The sequence below is a fragment of the Dermochelys coriacea genome, chromosome 2 (genome assembly GCF_009764565.3).
Source record: "Dermochelys coriacea isolate rDerCor1 chromosome 2, rDerCor1.pri.v4, whole genome shotgun sequence".
In the NCBI taxonomy this organism is placed as follows: domain Eukaryota; kingdom Metazoa; phylum Chordata; order Testudines; family Dermochelyidae; genus Dermochelys; species Dermochelys coriacea.
This window is the reverse complement of record NC_050069.1, coordinates 114,133,154-114,158,880: the sequence shown is the minus strand read 5'-3', so window position 1 is coordinate 114,158,880 and position 25,727 is coordinate 114,133,154. Positions and strand designations below refer to the sequence as shown.

At 41.6% G+C, this 25,727-nt stretch overlaps 1 protein-coding gene across 1 annotated transcript in view; it reads right to left on the bottom strand.

Moving 5' to 3' along the window:
* The window catches only part of CAP2 (cyclase associated actin cytoskeleton regulatory protein 2), a 96,849-nt gene that overhangs the window by 29,921 nt on the left and 41,201 nt on the right, over positions 1-25,727 (bottom strand). Inside the window, 1 exon segment of the mRNA XM_038391436.2 lies at positions 24,813-24,890. Coding sequence (XP_038247364.1) covers positions 24,813-24,890 — 78 coding nt within the window.

The window sequence follows — 25,727 nt, the reverse complement described above, 5'->3', positions numbered from 1 at the left end:
TCCGGGCTTTAACCCTGTAGGATGCACTTGCTGTGGCTCGGGGCGTCAGCAAAAATGGGGCTGACGCCCTGAGCCCTGGCTCCTGCCAGGTGTGCTCCAGCTTTCGAACTTCTGAAGATTTTTGTATGTGGCTCGGAGGGCCAGTAAGTTTGGCCACCCCTGCTATATAGTTAAACAGGGACCTGTGCTTCCTGAGACCTGTGATGCTCCCCAAGGGCATACATGGTTGTGAGGCACCTCACTACTACCTGCTTTTAGCAGACACAAACAAGACTCCTTCACACTGTGGATCAGCTCCCTGAAACCAATGACCTCTGGCAATACAAGCACTGCCTTCCAGGCCTCTGCAGGCCTCACTCCCTCTGAGCAGGTTGGCACACACCAACAGCCAAGCCCTTTCTGAGCATTCCCTGTTTTGTCCAGCCCCGTATTCACTAAACAATCAGAGAAATACCAGGACATAGAGAACACTCACACTCAGAAAACACACACAGAGAAAATAAATGTACACATAAGGCATAGACCAACTTGTAAGATTCAGATCAAGACCTGCACTTTGCTTAACATCAGCGCACTGAGATATATTTATAGTGAAAACAAGAATAAGTTTATTATCAAATAGTAGATATTCAGGAGATAGTGAGTAAGGATACTGGAAACATGGTTACAAATGAAACAGTATCATAACACACTTTCTAGAGATAGATTAACCTCCTTTCTAAAGATTTTCAACACTTTCAACCAAGGCTGGCTGAGATCCTATTTTCATGAATATAAACACATCGTCCATTTAATTCCTAGGTACAAGATGAAGGGGTATCTTTGTCTTCTAGATATATCAGCAAAGTTCATGGTCTTTACTCACAGACAGGATAACCTCCCATAGATTGTCTTTTTTCCTGTGTGTCCTTTCCCTGTTTGCTTCACATCTCTTCATTAATATTTGACTTCATATGTAAATGGGCAGCCATTGTGTTAGTTTATAATGCTTAATTTACATCCTGACACAGAGACACACACTTTTCTTACCTCCCGTTTGGAGGAAAACCTGTTTTTCACCTTTGCTGGTGACAAACATCTTGATACAGACTTAAAAAACATATTTAGAGTGTGTGTATATATACATAACTTCTTCATATATTTCATTAGGATAGTAATGACCAATGTGACACTGGCTTTAACTTGAGACCTCACATGACATTCTTTGGTGAACCAAAATGTACATACTAGAATCAGGATATGCCCATAATCTTACCAACTGGCATTACGAGATTCTTGGGTCACAGGACCCCACTCCTAAAATGCCTATACATTTTGGAGTTACTGTGACAGTTAGTTTTTCATACTATATCCCAGAAACTTCTTTAGGACACTTGCAATGCCCTGGGTTTTCATTTTATCTGTCAAAATGTATTTTATGTCTGATTTTATTTTTTAGAAGTATAAAATATTTGTTTTGATGTATTGCTATACCAAGTAGAATTTGCTCTGTGTTTACCAGCAACAAACAGTCCAACAGAATGAGTACTCAGTGCGATTGAATAGCATTTGGAATGAAGAGAAAAGCTGGATGAGCATAGATGGCATCTAAGCTATTATTTTATTCAACGTGAATATTAATCACACTTGTCCAGTGTATCAGATGAACTCATTCAAAACCCTAAGTTGCTGGAAAATTTACCACATTCAGTAATAGACACATGTTGCTGCAGAGTGAGAATCTGTCAGAATCTTCTTATCCGTAATATAACCTATCTTGCGACCCTAAAATATATTGCCACAAAAATGGCTCAGTTTTTGATTTTAAAAGTTCAGTCACCTAACCCATGCCGCGCATTGACATGTGACTGACTTGAGAGAACACCGTTCCTCAGTGTCCACGCTCTTTCCTGAAATATAACCGAGGGGAGAAGTTGGCCACTAGTATTTATGGACAAAGTTGTCTGAGACAGATACTTCTTTTCACTTTTCCTAAGAGTGTAACTGTTTGACTGACTTAACTGTTTACTGGAGAAAATTCATTTTTCAGAATATTTTGAGGACCAGCATTACCATTCACATAATAAAATTACCATTATTGTACAATTACCTGCCCAGTCAAGGTGCAGGTCCATTCTGTAGTAAGAAACTGGTATATCAGAGTGCTTACTGCAGTGATGGATGCTAAACAATTCCTAAAATAAGAAGGTAGTGTAACAGAGAGATTAATTATCAGAAAGACTTTCCAGTCAGCAAAGAAAGATTGATTGTAAGTGGCTTCATTTAAAAAGATGTATCCAAATGTGGGATTAGTGGAAAAGGTGAAAGCTACTAAATGGCCTTTTGAGAGCGACACAATTTTCTGTTCCATGTTGGGAGAGAGTTGTAACATAGAGAAGTTCAAATGTTCCCCAGATCAGCTGAGGAATACCTTTACAGGATGACTTTCTTCCTGCCTTGCCATTTAAAATATCTCATGACTTCTGATAGAGCAACAATATCTCATGACTTCTGATGGCTGTAAAAAATAACACACAGCAGTAAGCTTTGCTTGTTTATTTCCCCCCCCCGCCTCCTTTAACGTGTTTCAAGCCATTCCGCATGACATAAGTGTCTTAAAATATTCCCCCTACTTAAAATAAATGTGTCAAAGTTACCATAAATCAACACATGGTCAAAAGGTTTTCCCAGCAACGGGGGAAAAATCAGAGGTTCAAAAATTTTAAAGGAGTCAGTCTCGAACCTTATTATTGTCACATTGAGAAAAACCAGTGCATCTGAAAAGTTGGTGATATCTGGCCTGCCTCCACAAAGGGCAAAAATATGATATTTACAATATTAACTGGATCAGAAAGGATCCTTGTTTATCTCTGGCTCCCCAACTACAAGTCATTAAGTCTGAAAAGACCCTGCGATCTCTTAAAAATTGGTTTTGTGATCATAATATTATCAAGTTTGGAAAAGTTCTTGTTTACAGTTTTTATTTTTTCATACAACACTCAGGAATCTGAGTACAACAGTGATTAGCAAAAATGAAATCAAATAAAGTATTTGCCCTGCTTTTGTGTTGTGCTAATTTGCTCCTAGAGTCTAAGGAATGTTTACAGTCTCTAGTTCATCATAAACCTTCATGGCCCAGATCCAAACAGCCCAAGAGAATGTCAGGAACAGAACATGTAGCTCCAGAAAGGCCTTGCATATCGAGGCAGCATGGTCATGGGGATAGGGCACAGGCTTGGTAATCAGGAAACCACAGTTCTCTTCCAGGCTCTGCCACTGACTTATTGTGTGACTTCTGGAAAATCACTTCAGTTCTCTGTGCCTCAGTTCCTTATATGTCAATTGGGGCTGATGATACTTACCTTCATTTGTAAAATGCTTTGAAAGCCAAGGATAAAAAGCCCTAAATAAGAGGTAAGTGGTATTATTACTGTGGGCAGGGGACCCAATCCTGCTTTCACTAAGGTCAACAGAAAAGCTCCCATGACTTCAGTACAAGATTATGTCCATTTATCTTACGTGTGTTAGAGTTTTCTGTTGCTTTGAATGTAGGGAGATATATATTTTCTTTTGCTGCACTACATATTAAATATTTCTAAAAATGTAATCCATTTTACATTTTCTATTAAATTATTTAAGCCCATCACAGGGCTTTTAAAGATGAAATATTAAGTGCTAGAGAAACTGAAAGGAGCAGAATTTGGATTCATACAGCAGCTAGATTCATCCTCAAAGTAAGTGTGTGTGTGTGCGCGCACACGCGCGCACGTAGCTTCTTGTTACTCATGCACTTGGGCAAGGGTCTGTCAAAATCCAGCCCTAAGCATCCAAACTTCTTAAAATGATTGAAATATACCATTAGACGAATGATATTCAGTGCATTTGACTATGTGATGTGGGGGAATTAATTAATAAAATACTCTTACTTCTGGCAGTAATAGCTCTTGATTTGGCTCTACAATAGGAGCAATATGGATCTGCTCTGCTCAGGATTCTAAAAGAATTTTCTCTTTATTAGCTACCAACTGATTTAATATTCATTGTGATAAAGTGAATCTCTATACTGATCTGTAACAAAAAAAAATCAATTCAAAGAGATGAATCTGACCAATTAATTGGAAAAAATCTTCAACATGTCTTCGGCATGTGCTACATGAAATTTCTTGTCATGTAAGACAGCACTGTTGTTCAAGGTACAGTAATTTAGGACTCCTGGTATATAAACACTAGATCCATTCCTATTATAACATCATTTTACTGAAATTTAAAAAATGCAGAATAGTACAACTGAAAAATATCAAATATAATTCTTAGCTTCTCTCTTACCTTTCGGCCTTTATAATAGTTAGTAATGCTAGACAAGAATCTCTTACCGTTATTAGTAAATCTAACCTAAGCCAATCCATTCCATATAATTCTGCATTAAAAATCTAAATCAGAGTGATAAGGCTACTGAATTGGTTACAGAGTAGCAGCTGTTTTAGTCTGTATTCGCAAAAAGAAAAGGAGTACTTATGGCACTTTAGAGACTAACAAATTTATTTGAGCATAAGCTTTCGTGAGCTACAGCTCACTTCATCGATGCATTCAATGGAAAATACAGTGGGGAGATTTATATACATATAGAACATGAAACAATGGGTGTTACCATACACACTGTAATGAGAGTGATCACTTAAGGTGAGCTATTACCAGCAGGAGAGCGGGGGCGGGGGACCTTTTGTAGTGATAATCAAGGTGGACCATTTCCAGCAGTTGACAAGAATGTCTGAGGAACAGTGGGGGGTGGGGGAGAAATAAACATGGGGAAATAGTTTTACTTTGTGTAATGACCCATCCACTCCCAGTCTCTATTCAAGCCTAAGTTAATTGTATCCAGTTTGCAAATTAATTTCAATTCAGCAGTCTCTCGTTGGAGTCTGTTTTTCAAGTTTTTTTGTTGAAGAATTGCAACTTTTAGGTCTGTAATCGAGTGACCAAAGAGATTGAACTGTTCTCCAACTGGTTTTTGAATTCTTGACATCTGATTTGTGTCCATTTATTCTTTTACATAGAGACTGTCCAGTTTGACCAATGTACATGGCAGAGGGGCACTGCTGGCACATGATGGCATATATCACATTGGTAGATGCGCAGGTGAACGAGCCTCTGATAGTGTGGCTGATGTGATTAGGCCCTATGATGGTGTCCCCTGAATAGATATGTGGACACATTTGGCAACGGGTTTTGTTGCAAGAATAGGTTCCTGGGTTAGTGGTTCTGTTTTTTGGTGTGTGGTTGCTGGTGAGCATTTGCTTCAGATTGGGGGGCTGTCTGTAAGCAAGGACTGGCCTGTCTCCCAAGATCTGTGAGAGTGATGGGTCGTCCTTCAGGATAGGTTGTAGATCCTTGATGATGCGTTGGGGAGGTTTTAGTTGGGGACTGAAGGCGATGGCTAGTGGTGTTCTGTTATTTTCTTTGTTGGGCCTGTCCTGTAGTAGATGACTTCTGGATACTCTTCTGGCTCTGTCAATCTGTTTCTTCACTTCAGCAGGTAGGTATTGTAGTTGTAAGAATGCTTGATAGAGATCTTGTAGGTGTTTGTCTCTGTCTGAGGGGTTGGAGCAAATGTGGTTATATCGTAGAGCTTGGCTGTAGACAATGGATTGTGTAGTGTGGTCTGGATGAAAGCTGGAGGCATGTAGGTAGGAATAGCGGTCAGTAGGTTTCTGGTATAGGGTGGTGTTTATGTGACGATCACTTATTAGCACCATAGTGTCCAGGAAGTGGATCTCTTGTGTGGACTGGTCCAGGCTGAGGTTGATGGTGGGATGGAATACAAAAGGTTTTTCCCCCCCGCCCGCTCTCCTGCTGGTAATAGCTCACCTTAAGTGATCACTCTCGTTACAGAGTATACGGTAACACCCATTGTTTCATATTCTCTATGTATATAAATCTCCCCACTGTATTTTCCACTAAATGCATCCGATGAAGTGAGCTGTAGCTTACGAAAGCTTATGCTCAAATAAATTTGTTAGTCTCTAAGGTGCCACAAGTACTCCTTTTCTTTTTGTGAATTGGTTAGTGTAGCTGAAAACACTCCAAAGAACTCACTGAATGCAAAACCCATGGGTTGGGCACTGGCTTCAGAGGTTTATTTTAACATACTCTGCCCCAGTCCTACAAAATTGCAGTGCATATCCATGAGGCACTGCTTATTTCAGCAGACCTTGCTGAACAGTCACTGCTCCCGGAAACACTTTTCTTTAGTCACATGAGAAGTTGCATAGCTGCATTGGCTTGCAGGAGTGGGGCCTACATATATCGGCGTAGCCAACTCTTGTGACTTTAGCACAAGTTTTGCAATATTTGGTGGTTTTGTAAAGTTCCAGCCTCCGAATCAGGTGATTATTATGAAAATTTCCACTTTAATTTAAAAACAAAAGTAAGTGTCTACTTCCCCTCTCTCCTCCCAGTAGTTGTGGAGCAAAGCTTGAAAATGTGAATCCTAAAGGTTCACAAACCACAAGGCAAATAAAAAGAAGCCAACGTATTATTTATAGTCTCATGACTTTAAGCCAATCTCATAGTGTTTTGGGGCTTGACTAATTTAAAAAAAAAAAAAAAGGCTTGGGGTTGACAACACTTACAGTATATCTACCCAGCAACTGGGAAGGTGTTCCCCAACCTGGATCGACAAACATGTGCTAGCTCTGCTTGAGCTAGCACGCTAAAAATAACCGCGTAGCCAAGGATAGCATAGGAGGTGGCTCAGGCTAGCCATCGAACTATATACCCTGGAGGTTGGGTGTGATTGTATTCAGGTAGCTAGTCTGAGCCACTGGCCATGCTGCTACAGGACACTGCTATTTTTTTTTAGCACATTAGCTCCAGCAGTGTTTGGAAGAACCCTCCAGCTGCTGTGTAGACATACCCTGAGTTCTCTCCAACCTTGTCCACACTGCAGCAGTTAGTTTGAGTTAGTACATTCCAGTTACCGTATCCAGGTTACCCGAGTTCAAGTGAGAGCAGAGTGTGGTCGCACTGCGAAACAATGCTGGAGCTACACAGTGATTGGATTAGCATCTGATGAGTTGTAATCTGAGATGCTGCATCCCCACAGCTATCTGGTCATCCTAGATCCTTCCCATCTTGGATTCCAAGTTAGAATAATTCCCTGCACCTCCACCAAGCAATACAGCATATCTTTTACTGTGAATTGTGTATGGCCATAAGGTAGGCCAGAGTTAGTGATATCACTGTGTATTGAAGAATAAGGCATTGTAGTTTGTTATCGCTGATGAGATGAAACTCTGTTATGGACGGATAAAATCGTCTAAGAATTTCTGGCATAACTACAGTTGCAGAGTTTGGGTGCATTAACTGTGCTTTTCCATACTTTCAAATGTTTGTGTTTCTTTTGAAGGCAATCTGTAAAGAGCATTTTTTTTATTGGACTTGAACCCTTCTTTTATTATACGGAAGGCATGAAAGGTTGTTTTGTTTTTGACATTCAAGAATGTCAGCAGTGTGATGGAATAATTTTTCTATATTATTAGCAATCTGAACTCAACTGAGGTGGTGCTTGTGTTAGGCTGAGGAATGATTTTCAGAGCTGAATCTAAATAAACCCAAAACAAGCTGCTAAACAGCCTTGAACCTCCAGGGCTTGCTGTTTGGGAAATATCTGGATCCCTTGAATGGTTACAATTTTCTGTTTGTTTATTTCTTAGCAAAAATGTATCCAGCTTTCAAAGGCAGCTGCCGGACAGTTCCTTTTGCACACTCCTCCTCCTCCTCCATGGGATGAGATGATTCACCCCCCTTGCACAAAGGAGCTTTGTCTTGTGTGAGGTTTGAGTGGGAAGAAATTGCAGCCCCTCTGCATCTGCTACTTCAGCCTCTGGGCCAGAATAGCATCCGCTGCCCCTGTGCACTGGGGAGCAAGTGGGTTACTGCTAAATGTATGCAGCTGCAGCTTCAGTAGAACTTCCCACACCCTGGGCCCATAGGCCTTCACCACACCAGCTTATTCGGGATCAGTACAGGGATCTGTCTTCAGGAGTCCCTCTGTGTGACCAATCCACTCACACCTCCCCCAGGGAGGGCTACAGCAATATTACCATGCAGGGGGCCTTGTGCAGACCCTCCATACATAAGTGAATTTTCTGATTTTTCTTAAATTAAATGAGTCTCCAACACAATTGTACATTTAGGGCTTGTTCCTGCATTCACAGAAGTCAATGGCAAAGCTCTGATTGACTTTAATGGTGCAGGACCTGGGCCTTAACAAGGGTGCGACAAGTGTGGGGGAAAATTCCTGGTCTTACCCAAGTCAGTTGTCTATTGACAGATGCATTTGATTCAGCAGTCACTTAAAAGGCATTTGATGTATTTCTCTTAAAAACCACAGCAATCCCCAATCTAATAACTAATTGGTGTTCTGTCAAAACTGACAAATTACTATTTTTGTCACTTGTGGTTTTTATTTTTATGCATAAAATGTTAGGAAAGCAAACAGCCAGGAACATGAAAGATAAATAGTTTCCTAATCAGTGAAGAAACCTGGGGCTGGTGTAAATTTCAGTGGAGCTGTGCCAAGTTATACCAACAGAGAATCAGGCCCAATATATTTATCCTGGGAGCCTGGAGTCAGTCTGACAATTTTTATAATTAGAATTGCCTACTACTGCACACTGCGTTACCTTCTGCAGTCATTCTGGCCAGGCAGCACACTGTACATCCAACTAAGAGCCACTCCTAAGGTCAGACAAACTGTGCAGACCCACCTAGGTGTTCTGCTGCCCCAGGCAAACTGAACAGATTCCACTTCTAACTGTGGGCTGCTAACCAGGCAAGAGCAGTTATCAAGCTTTTGATTTGCTCCTAATTTGTGCTGCTCGAGGTACTCCTGGGTTCTGTTTGTTACATGGTATGACCTACTCTGTATGTTCTAGCAATACACTGAAGCAAATTTAATGACAGAGAATGGCTGTAGGAGGGCATGTGCACTAACTGAAAACACAGAAGTGTGCAGGAAGACTGAGCTGACTAACTATATAAGCTTCTCGGGTTTTAAAAAGCAATCATATGCGGTAGTACCACTCCAACATGGGCATTCATGCACACTCCAGCTTTAAGAAGGACAACAATTCTTCTCTAAACACTGCTACTGTTAAAATCCACTCACCAGATTCACCCGGTGTTTATGATGACAAAAACTCTGGTCGCAGGTCACTAGTGGTAGCAAATTTGCCAGAGATGGAGACTGCAGCAGTGCCCAGTCACCACGTTGTCTCTCCTGCCAGAAGATGTAGTGGGGGTGAGTGCAGACCAAAAGTGCTGGGAAGTGGGTGGTCCTGCTGGCCAAGGGAGTGAGCTACTTCAGTTTTGGGTGTGCAAAAAATGAAGAGCATGGTCCCTAGTGGATTAAGGACTCTTACCAGAATACTTACATCAAAACGGTTTAATGTAACCTTATATAGCTCAAGGGCTTGAGTATGAGCATTGTTGCCGGGATTGAAAACTGGCTGAAGGATTGTGGAGAAAGGATAAATGCCAAAAGGAAATGTTTCAGGCAGGTATCCAATAAGGAGCCACAGGGATTATTAGTGTTGTGTCCAGAGGCATTTACTATTTCATTCATGAGCCTCGAGAGGCAACAAATAGCATATCCGTTAAAACGGTAAAATGGTGCTCAGCCCCTGCATGGATGTGCTAGGGGGTCAAAGGTGGAAGGAGCCTCCCTCTTACTTGTGTCTGGCTCCTGCATGTGTACACGATGACAGTGCTCACACTGAGCAGTGCAAAATCTGTGAGAGGCTGGTGATGCTGATGATGTCTGCCCCTCAAAAGAGTGTGAAGAAGCAGAGCCATCGCCTCAACCCCCTTCAGCACTGGCCAGAAGAGCTGGTAGGGTACAGAGAATGGACTTCCTCAATGATACCACAAAAAACACAGCCTTCCTGTACTCTCTGGAGCTCCAGGTGGTATTATGCCTTCCCGAGGCTAAGTGCCCTGCCTGCAGGGCTGTGTCTCAAACACTTCAGACCATCAAGCTGCAGAAGACATTAACTTGGGAGGTTTTGCAGACACCAATGAGGAAAGAGAAACCATACAAGGGGATCTACAGAGGTGAGCTATGTGGACAGGAAATAAAATTAGTCTGAAGCTGGTAAAATGCATCTGGAGGAAAAAAAGTGAGAAATACAGGTCCTCAATACTTACACAATAATACTTACCAAAAAACAACCAAGGATGGTGGTGGACAACTGGATGTAAGTGTGCAATGCTGACCAAAAAAAGAGCCCATGCAGTTTTGGGCTGCATATACAAAAGGCATCACATGAAGGAGCTGGGAACTGTATGCTGCCTGTGGACCCTCTTTACATGGCATTAATGAGACCACAGGAATCACACAATTCTAGGCTTATTCATATCTGAAACATGCTGACAATCAGGAAGGAATGCAGAGAACTGGGTGGAAGGGGGAATAAGGACCTAATGATGCAAGGTGCTGAGTGCCTCCTATTAGGGGCTCAGCACTCTCAACTCATTCACTTCAACCTCCACACTTTTTACCAAATTGTGCCCTGAGGGCCTAGAAAGATTTAAGAAAGAAGAAAAAATAATTGGACCAAATTCTGCTTCTAGTTACAAAGGTGCAGCCTTGCTGAAGTCAACCAAATGAGTAAAACGACAGCAGATCTTGACCTAAAATGTTTAGTTTGGCTGAGCAATAACTGAAGAGGGAGGGATGTATTTAGAAAATAGGTGGTCCATGGGTGGTATATCTAGGAGCAATCAGTAATGGAATGACAATCAACAAAGAGAAATTCTACATAAGTAATAGGAAAAATCTCCTACTTGAGGCAATAGTCTCCCATGAGACGCAGTGGCCATCCTATCACTGGGGTAATTTAAAAATAGGCTAGTTCCGATGCTGCCTCCATGATGTTCTGTCCTGAGCCAAATCTGGCGGGTTACTGGATTAGATGCCGATGAGCAACAGGTTTCTGTTGATACTATCCAGCTATTGTGTTTTAGGTCTTCCGAGGGGTCTTTTCTATCCTGCTTTCATTAGATAAAATTGAAAATAATTCTCTCAAGGGAAGCTGGTGGATATTAGGAGCAAATGACCATACCACCTTAGAGAACATTGGGTGACCGTCCAAGAGAATGGGACCTGTTTAGTTGGAAGATGGGTTTCTTCAATTGACTTGAATTTGGATCATTTGATGTTTTTGATCGTTTCTGAGATGCTAGCTTCATCTGAATGGTGTTCAACTTCTTTTCAGTCTGGACAAAATAGACTGGAAAAAAACTTAAGAATATGACGCTGCAAACAATCCTGCACTCGCAGGAATGAGCTGGTTGAAAACATTCATCTCTAATTTCTATAGACTAAATTTTGACGCATTTACTCAGTCTCTACTCAGGCAAATTCCCACTGACTTTAATGAAAGTCATGTCTGAGTAAAGGGCCATTTAAAACCTCAGGTTTTGCTCCTACAATTCTATTCTAACTTCCCTAGTTTTTGTGGGATTTTGAGGACAGGTTATTGTGATTTATTTTTTTCTAGGTGAGCCCTTCCCATTCCCCACTCTCAAATTGGTTATAGTATCTGCACATTAAGGGCAGGTATTTAACCAGAATGTTTGTCTACAGAATGTTAATATCAGACCAGCTGGGGATTGACAGACATATGCACCATTTATAGTCTGAACTGCATCTGTCATCTGAATCTGGTTGTGATAATCTCTTATGACCAGTTTCTTACATTTCTAGCTGTGCCCATTTGTAAGGACACTAAATTTTTGAATGTAAAGGGCTTTATCTCAGAAGTGCTGTGGTGTAATTTTAAATGAATAGATTTAATGGCAAGATGTGCATCATTACATCATGAAAAAAGCCCCTCTGCCTCCCACAACATATCTGAGGAATAAACTTTAATATGAGAGGTTCCTGATAAACTGGGCGACAATATCTCAGTCCAGTACTATCTGCAGCAATGTGTTTGGCACAGATCTAAAGCTGATACTGCTTATACTTACAATAATTCATGGGCAAACTTATCTTATTAATAATCCCCTTTGTGGGAACAGTGGTACAAATAGAAGATCAAACTGACAAAGCAGTTTTTTAAGATATTTAAACTCTAGAAGTGAAAAGAAACAGTTACTTAAGAAGCAGTGGCATAAAATTTATCATTCATAGAATATTTACTTCTATGACTTTGAATGGTACTATTCTGGAACAAGAAGGCATTTTTTGAAATCACAAGTAAAAAACTATGTTGTTAAAAAGATAGTTACTCAAGGAAACAAATAACTTTAAATATGCCCACAAAATAATACTCTGTTTGATTCAGAATTAGATTTTGAATAGAATATGTGGAATAGGAAATTCAGTTCAAAACTGTTTCACAATATTTTGATATTTTAATTTTTTGAACAGCTCAAAAAGCATATAAATCGAAGTACTCAAAATTCCTTTTAAAATAATTTCTCACAGAACACACTTACACCTCTTTGGCTCTCTCTTCACCCCTTTCCATTCCCATATATAAATAATTTATGGTAGACAGGTTTACATTTTTAACATTTTAAAGTGTAGCATCAGAAAATTACTTCCAATAAGTGGATGAATGTAAGGATTGTAGAATTAGTTTGTATCCAGCAGCCACAAGTTGGGACACAAACATTAATATCAAATGATAGTTTTGTCATGTGATCTCTTCCACTGAACCTACAAATATAGAACATGACCATAAAAAGTAAGGAGAACATGCACTCTGCTAAGTAATTTATTGCAGTTGATGCAGGATTGGTATGCCATCTGGAACAGTTATTTTCACATATACAGATGATAAATGCTGTGCGCCACAAGCTCCAAGATGAAAAAATGTAGAAGCTAATAATAAGAAACAAATCTGAACAAAATCAAGCTAACGGAGTTTTAGCTAAATGGAAGAGCATTTGATAGTAACTCACTGACTACAGATATTAAAGAACTAAATTAATTAGTCACCTCAGCATTTGAATAAAAGGAGAAGAGAAAAAAATCCTGACTTCTACAAATTATCTATTTCTAATTTCTGACCTCAAAGTTATAATATTATTACCACAACAGCCATCTTTCTAATGCTGACTGCCTAATTCATTAGTTTCTTTAGCAAAGACAGCTGAGCTAATTTGTTTTTTCAGGATTTTCTCTCTTTATTTTTTTTTCTTAAAAAGTCACCATGTGCGACATCCCAACACCACAGGAAGTCAGTAAATCCTCTCAGTCTCCACACTGCTCTCTCTGAATATCTACAAAGCTACTATGCCATAATTGCAACTCACTGGTTCATTCACAGCTTTACATTACTAAAGCAAACAGTCTAGACAGCTGAATGACAGAATTACTCTCTTTTCTCTTGCATTTACAGATACGCTGTTATCTTCATTTGCTTTTCTCTGCCCTGTGCATTCCGATACACTAATGATTAGCTTTCCTGTTTGGATTCCACACTGACTTTGTAGCTTTAGGCTATAAATACAAGCAGACCCAGATTACATCACATTACTATAGTCATGGGGGGGAGGGTCTCCCTTCCTTCCCTCTCTTGGGCTATAATATGCTCACCGATTTTCATATGTAGTGCAGAAAATAATCTGCAAACCCATTAATCTGTGTGGAATTAGTAACACAGGTTTTTTTTCTACTACTGACATGTAGATGTGAAAAGACAGAGTGGTGCCTGGAACTGCATGCTCTGCAATGGAAAACACTATTCAAGCTGCTGCCATGCAAACTACATTTTGCACAGAATAAGTAGCCATCAGCAGTGTTCAGGTCTGCCCACAGAATAGCTGAGTGTAAAGCTATGCAAAGAACTGGGTCTGAAAAAAAGTTAGAATGAACAGCAATATCCTTTTTATGGAGGCACACCAAAATAAATGTTTGTATCAGCAATGCTATCTAATGCTCTTGATATTAAAAAGAACAAATGCACTGGGCTTGGTCTCACTCAAAAGTGATCAGAAAAAAAACCTTATGACATTTTTAACTTTCCCATAGTGTTCGCCTACACACTATGACTATGTGGAACTCTGTCTATAGCTATAACATTCCAGCCTTGATCCTCTAAGTCAGGGGTCTCAAACACACGGCCTGTGGGGTTATTTGCTGTGGCCCACCAAGCTCCCTCCCCCGCCCCCAGAGTTATTTCCTGTGGCCCCAAGCTCCTGCCACCCCCCCCAGAGCACCGCGTTCCCGCTCCTCTGCCTACCTCCAGGTGCTTCCCGTCGCCAAACAGCTCTTTGGCGGTGCTTAGCGCTTTTCGGGGGGTGGGCAGGGAGCTGCATGCTCCGGGAGGAGGCGGAGAAGAGGCAGAGCAGGGGCAGGGATTTGGGGAAGGGGTTGGAATAGGGGCAGGGAGGGGGCGGAGTTGGGGTGGGGACTTTAGGGAAGAGGTTGGAATGGGGGTGGGGAAGGGGTGGGAAGAGGCGGGTCAGGGCGGGGACTCATGGAAGGGGTGGAGTGGGGGTGCGGCTGGGGGCAGAGGGTTTTGTATCTTTATATTAAAAGGTGTCAGTGGTGCGGCCCTCAGGCCAATGTACTAGTCCTCATGTGGCCCTCGTGGTGATTTGAGTTTGAGATGTTTCTTAAAGCCCCAGTTCCTGGAAAGCAGTGATTTACATGAGAATCTTAGTTTACTTTTTTTTTTAATTGAAAGTTTCTAGCCCTCATGGTTGCTGAGAAAAGCCTGAAAATGTGATTCAATTATGCCAAAAGTTCAGAAACAAGAAGACAAACAAAAAGAACCCCAAAATGCGTTTTTTTTAAAGCCAATCATGAACTTTTGGACGGGCCTGACTCCCGATTTTTGGGTGTGGCAATACTGCACGCCTACTGCTTAATTTATCGTGACCCAGGAACCTCTTGATGTCAACTGGCAGAGGGCAAAGGCGGTTCATAGAGTTTTACAGGGATCCCCTGAATCAATTATATGGATAATAATGTGCCAAAGAATGTCATGTAAGGTTTCTACTGAACGCCTGTTTTACACTGTTCATCACAATCACTGCAAAATATATGTACAGATAATATGGAAGGGATAATGTGCATATATACTGAAAACTGAATTCTTAAGGTATGTAAGATGTGTCACGAGAAGGTGATAAACAGCTTCTGTTCAGACAAGGGATAGGAGATACTTATCTCCCTGGCTGACCATTGTGTGTCTTAAAATGGAAGTTTAGTCATTAATGGATGCCATTAATGACTGCTCCTTGGAGCAGCTAATCCTGGAACCCACAAGGGGAGAGGCAAGTCTTGATTTCGTCCTAAGTGGCGCACAGGCTCTGGTCCAATAGGTGAATATGGCTGAACCATTCAGGAATAGCAACCATAATGTAATTAAATGTAACACCCTTGTAGGGGAGGAAATTCCAAAGAAACCTACCACAGCAGCATTTAACTTCAAAAGGAGAACTACACAAAAATGAGGAAACTACGTAAATGGAAATTAAAAGGAACAGTCAGCGGAGTGAAATGCCTGCAAGGAAATTTTTTAGAACATCATACTATATGTATACCTCAAACAGTAAGAGGACCAAAAAATAGCTAAACAAGAGAGTAAAAGAGGCAGTTAGAGACAAAAGGACATGAAGTCAAATAGAAAGGAACATAAACTCTGGCAAGTCAAGTGGAAAAGTATAAATAGGCAGGCCAAAAAATAATTAGAAGAGCAACAAGCAAAAGACACAAAAACTAACAGCACATTTTTTTTAAAGTACATCAGAAGCAGGAAGCCTGCTAAACAATTTGTGGTGCTAAAGGAGCAGTCAAGGAAGACAAGCTTTGCTGAGAAGCTAAATGAATTCTTTGCATTGGTCTTAACTGCTGACAATGTGAGGGAGACTCCCACATGTGAGCCTTTATTTTTAGGTGACAAATCTGAGGAACTGTCCTAGATTGAGGTGTTAGGAGAGGAGATTTTGGACAGTAATAAGTTAACAACATCAGATGGTATTCACCCAAGAGTTCTGAAGGAACTCAAAAATATGAAATTGCAGAACTAATAACTGTGGTATTTAACCTATCACTTAAATCAGCCTCTGTATCACATGACTGGTGGCTAGCTAATATAATGCTGATTTTTTAAAAAGGCTTCACAGGAGATCCTGGCAATTCCAGGCCAATGAGCCTAACATCAGTACAGGCAAAAGTAAAGACCAGATTTATCAGACACACAGATGAACACAATATGTTTGGGAAGAGTCAACACAGCTTTGTAAAGGGAAATCATGCCTCATCAATCTATTAGAATTCTTTGAGGGGGCCAACAAACATGGGGATAAGGTTGACCCTGGGGATATAGCGTACTTGGACTTTCAGAAAGCCTTTGATAAGGTCCCTAACCAAAGGCTCTTAAGCAAAATAAACAGTCATGGGATAAAAGGGAAGGTCCTCTCAGGGGTCAGTAACTGGTTAAAAGATAGGAAATAGTGGGGAAGAATAAATGGTCAGGTTTCACACTGGAGGAAGGAAATACAAGGGTCCCCCAGGATCTGTACTGAGACCAGTGCTGTTCAACATATTCATAAATGATCTGGAAAAAGGGGGTAAACAGTGAAATGGAAAAGTTTGCAGACTATACAAAATGACTCAAAATAGGTATGTCCAGAGCTGACTCTGAAGAGTTACAAGGATCTCACAAAACTGGGTGACTGGGCAACAAAATGGTAGATGAAATTCAATGTTGATAAATGCAAAGTAATGTGCATTGGAAAACATAATCCCAACTATACATAGAAAATGATGGGGTCTAAATTAGCTGTTACCACTCAAGAAAGAGATCTTTGAGTGATTATGGCTAGTACTCTGAAAACATCTGCTCAATGTGCAGCAGAAGTCAAAAAAGCTAACAGAATGTTAGGAACCACTAGGAAAGGGACAGATAATAAGACAGAAAATATCATAATGCCAATGATATGAGTCCATGGTACACCCACACCTTGAATACTGCGTACAGTTCTGCTTGCCCCACCTCAAAAAAGATATATTAGAATTGGAGAAAAAAAAAGAAGGGCAACAAAAATGATTCGGGGTATGGAATGGATTCCATATGAGTAGAGATTAAAAACACTGGGACGGTTCATCTTACACAAGAGATGACTAAGGGGGAATATGATAGAGGTCTATAAAAGCATGAATGGTATGGAGAAGGTGAATAAGAAAGTATTATCTACCCCTTCACATAACACAAGAACCAGGGATCACCCAATGAAATCAGTAGGCAGCATGTTTAAAACAAACAAAAGAAAGTACTTCTTCACATAACTTTATTGTCAGGGGATGCTGTGAAGACCAAAAGTATAACTGGGTTCAAAAAAAGAATTAGATAAATTCATGGAGGATAAGTGTATCAATGGCTATTAGGCAAGATAGTCAGGGATGCAACATCATTCTCTGGGTGTCCCTAAACCTCTGACTGCCAGAAGCTAGGACTGGATGACAGGGGATGGATCACTGGGTAAATTGCCCTGTTCTGTTCATTCCCTCTAAAGCATCTGGCACTGGCCACTGTTGGAAGACAGAATACTGGGTTAGATAGACCATTGATCTGACCCAGTATGGCTGTTCTTATTAAGTCTATTTGCATATGGAATCAGCTAATCAAGATTGCAAAGTTGACAAGAGATCACAAAATCTACAGGAAGGAACACACAGCAGAAGGGTGTCCAGTTTATGGCCATGAATTAGTTTGGTACATCAGGAAAATGTAAGGAGACACACAAGTTCTTTCACCTAGGAAGTAAGCTGATAATGAGCTTGCTTCGTGAACAGACAATCACAGTCAAGCCTGGCTGTAATACACTAGAAGGATTTTGGGTGAACTTTTTCTTATTAGTTAAGTTTAGGCTCTAGCAGGTGTGTTATGATTTTATTTCATATGTAACCCTTTGTTTCCAATATTTCTCCTTGCTATTACTTGAAACTCTGTTCTCTGTTAAATAAACTTATACCGGCTTTCTCTATAATGGCAGCTGTGGGAGTGACTCCTGTAGTGAAAAACACATTGAGGATGACTGGATGTGGAAGCTGTGGTATGTACATGATCCTGGAGGGGGGACCTGGTAAGAGTTTTTTCTGCATGAAATGCCGTCTGATAGAGCTGATGGAGGAAAAGATCCGAGGTTTGGAGATGCAGGTGGAAAGTCTCGTTGAGTTTAGGAAGGGGTTTGAGCAGATGATGGAGCAAAGATATGAGGTATCTGACAGGGAAAAGCTCAGACTCACAGATGGAAGCAGGGCTGGGGAATTTTGAGGGGAGACTGGGTGAGGAAAGTGGTCAGTGGAAGCATGTGACTAAAAGAACCAGGCAGAGGAAAAGACGGGCTAGTGAAGGAGAAATAGAGCTTAGTAACAGGTTTGCAGAGTTGGCAAATGAAGAAGGGGCTCAGCAGGTACTTGTTGAAGGTGGAAGGGTAAGGGAGAAGAGAAGAGAGGCTAGTCCTATAGGAAAAGCGGAAGAGTCAAGGGAGACTACGCCAAATATGAGCCCCAGGAGGATACAGGATGGGTTGAAGAGGATTATAAGGGAAAATAGGAATGGAAAGAACTTGCAGCCAGAGGGAACAGGGGAGAGACTGGAGAATAGCACTGTCACCAGGAAAAGGCAGGTCTCCGTGATAGGGGACTCTTTATTGAGAAGAACAGACAGGCCTGTAACTAGAGCTGATCCAGAGAATAGAAGGGTGTGCTGTCTTCCGGGTGCTAAGATACGGGATGTAGACCTGAGGTTGAAAAGGATCCTAAAGGGAGCGGGAAAGAATCCCCTAATTATCCTTCATGTGGGAACAAATGATATGGCTAGATTCTCGCTGGAAAGTATTAAGGGAGACTATGCTAGGCTGGGGAAGACGATTAAGGAAATTGAGGCTCAGGTGATCTTTAGTGGGATCCTTCCTGTTCCTAGAGAAGGGCAACAAAGGTGTGACAAGATTATGACTGTCAACAGATGGCGTGGTGCTATAAGGAGGGCTTTGGGATGTATGGCCACTGGGAGGCATTCACGGACAGAGGACAGTTCTCTCGGGATGGACTTCATCTGAGTAGGGAAGGAAATAGACTTCTAGGATCAAGGCACAACTGATATAGAGAGCTTTAAACTAGGAATTAGGGGGAGATGGTTGGGAGATGTCCAGGTAATCTCAATGCCAGATTTTAGCATTGAGAGGGAAGAAGACGAAGTAAGAAAGGATACAGCCGTGGGTAGAAGAATGTATATAAGGAGCGAGGGCGATGTGGATACTAGTCTAATAGGTTATACTTGCTGTAGAATGACTGTGCCTAACAGGGTAAAAAATGTGAGCGAGGCCAAACAGCAAAAATTAAGATGTTTGTACACCAATGCAAAGAGCCTAGGTAACAAAATGGAGGCACTAGAGCTACTGGTGCAGGAAGTGAAACCAGATATTATAGGGATAACAGAAACATGGTGGAATAGTAGTCATGACTGGACTACAGGTATTGAAGGGTATGTGCTGTTTAGGAAAGACAGAAACAAAGGTAAAGGTGGTGGAGTAGCATTGTATATCAATGATGAGGTAGAATGTAAAGAAATAAGAAGCGATGCAATGGATAAGACAGAGTTCGTCTGGGCAAAAATTACATTGGGGAAGATAACTAGTAAAGCGTCTCCTACGATAGTGCTTGGGGTGTGCTATAGACTGCCGGGATCTAATTTGGATATGGATAGAGCCCTTTTTAATGTTTTTAATAAAGTAAATATTAATGGAAACTGCGTGATCATGGGAGACTTTAACTTCCCAGATATAGACTGGAGGACCAGTGCTAGTAATAATAATAGGGCTCAGATTTTCCTAGATGCGATAGCTGATGGATTCCTTCATCAAGTAGTTGCTGAACCGACTAGAGGGGATGCCATTTTAGATTTAATTTTGGTGAGTAGCGAGGACCTCATAGAAGAAATGGTTGTAGGGGACAATCTTGGCTCAAGTGATCATGAGCTAATTCAGTTCAAACTAAATGGAAGGATTAACAAAAATAAATCTGCAACTAGAGATTTTGATTTCAAAAGGGCTGACTTTCAAAAATTAAGGAAATTAGTTAGGGAAGTGGATTGGACTGAAGAATTTATGGATCTAAAGGTAGAGGAGGCCTGGGATTACTTTAAATCAAAGCTGCAGAAGCTATCGGAAGCCTGTATCCCAAGAAAGGGGAAAAAATTCATAGGAAGGAGTTGTAGACCAAGCTGGATGAGCAAGCATCTTAGAGAGGTGATTAAGAAGAAGCAGAAAGCATACAGGGAGTGGAAGATGGGAGGGATCAGCAAGGAAAGCTACCTAATTGAGGTCAGAACATGTAGGGATAAAGTGAGACAGGCTAAAAGTCGAGTAGAGTTGGACCTTGCAGAGGGAATTAAAACCAATAGTAAAAGGTTCTATAGCCATATAAATAAGAAGAAAACTAAGAAAGAAGAAGTGGGGCCGCTAAACACTGAGGATGGAGTGGAGGTTAAAGATAATCTAGGCATGGCCCAATATCTAAACAAATACTTTGCCTTGGTCTTTAATAAGGCTAAAGAGGATCTTAGGGAAAATGGTAGCATGACAAATGGGAATGAGGATATGGAGGTAGATATTACCATATCTGAGGTAGAAGCGAAACTCAAACAGCTTCATGGGACTAAATCGGGGGGGCCCAGATAATCTTCATCCAAGAATATTAAAGGAATTGGCACCCGAAATTGCAAGCCCATTAGCAAGAATTTTTAATGAATCTATAAACTCGGGAGTAGTACCGAATGATTGGAGAATTGTTAATATAGTTCCTATTTTTAAGAAAGGAAAAAAAATTGATCCGGGTAACTACAGGCCAGTTAGTTTGACATCTGTAGTATGCAAGGTCCTGGAAAAAATTTTGAAGGAGAAATTAGTTAAGGACATTGAAGTCAATGGTAAATGGGACAAAATACAACATGGTTTTACAAAAGGTAGATCATGCCAAACCAACCTAATCTCCTTTTTTGAAAAAGTAACAGATTTTTTAGATAAAGGAAATGCAGTGGATCTAATTTACCTAGATTTCAGTAAGGCATTTGATACCGTGCCACATGGGAAATTATTAGTTAAATTGGAGAAGATGGGGATCAATATGAACATCAAAAGGTGGATAAGGAATTGGTTAAAGGGGAGACTGCAACGGGTCCTACTGAAAGGCGAACTGTCAGGTTGGAGGGAGGTTACCAGTGGAGTTCCTCAGGGATCGGTTTTGGGACCAATCTTATTTAATCTTTTTATTACTGACCTCGGCACAAAAGTGGGAGTTTGCTAATAAAGTTTGCAGATGATACAAAGCTGGGAGGTATTGCCAATTCAGAGAAGGATCGGGATATTATACAGGAGGATCTGGATGACCTTGTAAACTGAAGTAATAGTAATAGGATGAAATTTAATAGTGAGAAGTGTAAGGTTATGCATTTAGGGATTAATAACAAGAATTTTAGTTATAAGTTGGGGACGCATCAATTAGAAGTAACGGAAGAGGAGAAGGACCTTGGAGTATTGGTTGATCATAGGATGACTATGAGCTGCCAATGTGATATGGCTGTGAAAAAAGCTAATGCGGTTTTGGGATGCATCAGGAGAGGCATTTTCAGTAGGGATAAGGAGGTTTTAGTACCATTATACAAGGCACTGGTGAGACCTCACCTAGAATACTGTGTGCAGTTCTGATCTCCCATGTTTAAAAAGGATGAATTCAAACTGGAGCAGGTACAGAGAAGGGCTACTAGGATGATCCGAGGAATGGAAAACTTGTCTTATGAAAGGAGACTTAAGGAGCTTGGCTTGTTTAGCCTAACTAAAAGAAGGTTGAGGGGAGATATGATTGCTCTCTATAAATATATCAGAGGGATAAATATAGGAGAGGGAGAGGAATTATTTAAGCTCAGCACCAATGTGGACACAAGAACAAATGGGTATAAACTGGCCACCAGGAAGTTTAAACTTGAAATTAGACGAAGGGTTCTAACCATCAGAGGAATGAAGTTTTGGAATAGCCTTCCAAGGGAAGCAGTGGGGGCAAAAGATCTATCTGGTTTTAAGATTCTACTCGATAAGTTTATGGAGGAGATGGTATGATGGGATAATGGGATTTTGGTAAGTAATTGATCTTTAAATATTCAGGGTAAATAGGACTAATCCCCTGAGATGGGATATTAGATGGATGGGATCTGAGTTACTACAGAAAATTCTTTCCTGGGTATCTGGCTGGTGAATCTTGCCCATATGCTCAGGGTTTAGCTGATCGCCATATTTGGGGTCGGGAAGGAATTTTCCTCCAGGGCAGATTGGAGAGGCCCTGGAGGTTTTTCGCCTTCCTCTGTAGCATGGGGCATGGGTGACTTGAGGGAGGCTTCTCTGCTCCTTGAAGTCCTTAAACCATGATTTAAGGACTTCAATAGCTCAGACGTAGGTGAGATTTTTTGTAGGAGTGGGTGGGTGAGATTCTGTGGCCTGCGTTGTGCAGGAGATCGGACTAGATGATCAGAATGGTCCCTTCTGACCTTAGTATCTATGAATCTATGAATCTATAAACAGATCTAAGTGCCAGGTGTTAAGTGGAGCTGTGATCTAATGTGTGATGGGTAAGTTGGTGTTTACTGTTCCCTTGGGAACAGAGGATTTAGGATTTCTGTGAGTGCCCAGTGTATCGGGGCCTGGATACTGCATGGAGATGCTCAGAGAACTCGGGGGTTGGTGTGTGCCTATCTATTGCTAATTTGCAGAGAGGATAGTGCAGCCTGTGGGGGCTGAGAGGGGAGAATGTGTGCTACTGTGGCTGGTGGTTTCAGGGAGCTGACCCCTGGCAGGCATAGACAAGGATTCCTCACGCGAAGTGCAGATTGTAATGAGGTGCCTCACAACCCAGGGTAACCTGGAAAGGGCCATACCTACCTCGGTTGTTATATAGCATCTCCCACTATCGTTTCTATGTCCTTTATGCTGCACGGAAATATGTCTCAAGTCCGTTGCATACCTGTCCCCTTATTCACAAGTGCGCAAGGTAAGAAAAAATAGAAGTCCAAAATTTATGCACAAGCTGAATGTATATTGTCACTGTGTGTCAGGCTGATTTGTATAAATTGTATGGCTCTGACTTCAGTAAAGAGCTTTTAAAACTGAAATAGAGATAATGCAGGCCATGGGCAGGTTTAATCTTTAGGGCTCTTCAGGATGGTAAAGTACTATAGTCTGTCTGAAAGTTGTGATGGCTCAATGTAGGGAAAGGCCACCACAGTTTTCACTAGCAAAGCACAGAGCAAATAATTCTGATACCCCAACATCTAAAAAGGCAAACAATAGCAATCCCAAATAATCAACCTTTTACTACTGTCACAGATGACTATATAACAATAGTGAATTGGAATCTGTCTGTTGTAAAGGGTTGATCTACCTGTGAGTTTCTATAGCTTCTTGCAGGGCTGGCCTTGCAAGCAGGACAAATGATTGCTTGAGGCTGTACCCTAATGGGGATCCCCTGCTTGGCCTCAGTGAATCATGACCTACTTCTACCCTCTGAGAGCAGGGCCAGATGGGGATACACTTCACAGCCTGATCCCTTCTTGCTCTGGGCTGTGTAAATCAAAGGTCTGGCCTGGAGTTTGTATATGTCAAGGGTCGGCCCTGTTTTCCTCCTGGAGTACCCACGCCATTAAAAAGTACTGATTCAGATATCTTTTTATTTGTATCTGTAGGAATGTCAGTGACAACAGAACCGTGTTAATTCATTCTAGCGACTAGGCGCCCTACTGAGGGATTACTGGATTATGCAATTTATCAAGCAAGGAGCCAAAACAAGGGGGTCAAGATTGCAGGCCATGGACAGACTATGCACAGGGACTCTTCATTCCCTGCATGCCCCATGAAGGAGGATTTGAGGGTGGGTCCATGGAGAGACTGGGATATTTGATACAGACAGATCAAAGCTCAGTGTATTACAGAATCTGTTATACAGGCTCCATGGCAAGTACATGGCTGCTCCTAGCCCTAGCTTCAAATTGTGAAGAAGGATTCAAATAACTCCCCTTTAAAAAAAATAATCATCCTGACAGAGAAATGTTTCCTCCTTCTCCTCATAATGCTACCTCCTTGAAGTATTTTCCTCCCAAAATTAGTATAATCTGGGCCTCAGGCAGGGCACGAGTCAGCTCTGAGCCAATAATAATGTTTCTATACATAAAAAATGTTGTGGCTTTCAAGTCTGTTACCTAGTGTCCCTGCAGGGCTAGAAATGGAAGTTTTATTCCATGGGAAACAGGAGATTTCTGGCTTCCCAATGAGACACAGCACTCACTTCCAGCCCCAGAAGGTCCAAAGGTCCCGTTAGTATTGTGACACTTTTAGACATGGAAAAACTGTTTTAGGGCATTTGGGGGATTTTATGGCTTACTCTGATCCCTGTGCAATAGAACTTCGAGCTACTAAGGTACCTTGCTTTACAGGTAGAGAGGGCTGCAAAAATTCGCCCTAGGAAAAAAGTTCTAAAACTCTCTAATATATTTTTTAAATGTTCTGCCATATGTGTGACAAAGCATAAATAACAGTGTGTTTATATCAGTGCTCATTTGAGAGTAGCCGCATGACCCACTTCTAGCTTTGCCATTGGTACTGCACCCATCCCAAACTCATGTCAGTACAGCATTTATACCACACCATCACATAGTCCCTCTAAATAAAGAACAGTGAATGCACCAGAGCTTGAGTGCTGCCATTTATACATACACAGACATTCTAACATGTTGCCTCCCAAAATGTTATACTGATTTCCTTACCTCTTGAGGTTCTTGATATTGAGACACTAACAACAGGAAGGCTCTCTGTGCTTGGAAAGCAGCACGTACCATTTCTGCCTATAAGAAGAGGAGCAAAACAAATTAAACTGTAATCTTGGAAGGAAAATAATTGTTAATAGTAACATTAACCTCATCTTTTTAGCATTAACAATTATTCTGCTCCTTCTTTATGCCCTAGTTCCCGCCTCCAGCCTTCATTCTTCTAGCTGGTACCGCCAAGTCAAGTGTTATGACTTAATTCTCTCTTTCTGCTTCTAGTCTAACTCCCTGCAGCAGGCCACAAGACAATGGAGGTAAGGGAGTCCAGCACCTTACAGGTGGTGCTCAGCTACTGGTAGCAATGGGTCCTCTTGTTTTTGAACATGCACAAACAAGCACAAAACTTGACATGGGCTAGAATGTACCATCTAATCCTCATTCAACTGCAGATCAGGAGAATCCAATTCAGGTGTAGAGGATAACAGTTCAAACAAGCATATCTGTGCTTTCTCCTAGCCAGGGGTGGGCAAATTTTTTGGCCCGAGGGCCACATCTGGGTATGGAAATTGTATGGCAGGCCATGAATACTCACAAAATTGGGGGTTGGGGTGTGGAAAGGGCTGAGGGCTCCGGCTGGAGGTGCGGACTCTGGGATAGGGCCAGAAATGAGTAGTTCAGGATGCAGGAGGGGGTTCCGCATTGGGGTGTGGGGGAGGGGGCTCCGGGCTCGGGCTGAAGGGTTTGGAATGTGGGAGGGGGCTCTGGGCTGGGGCTCGGGGGGTGGGGTGAGAGCTCCGGCTGGGGGTGCGGACTCTGGGCTGGGGATGGGGATGAAGGGTTTGGGGTGCAGGAGGGTGCTCCAGGCTGGGACCAAGGGGTTCGGAGGGCGGGAGGGGGATCAGGGCTGGGGCGGGG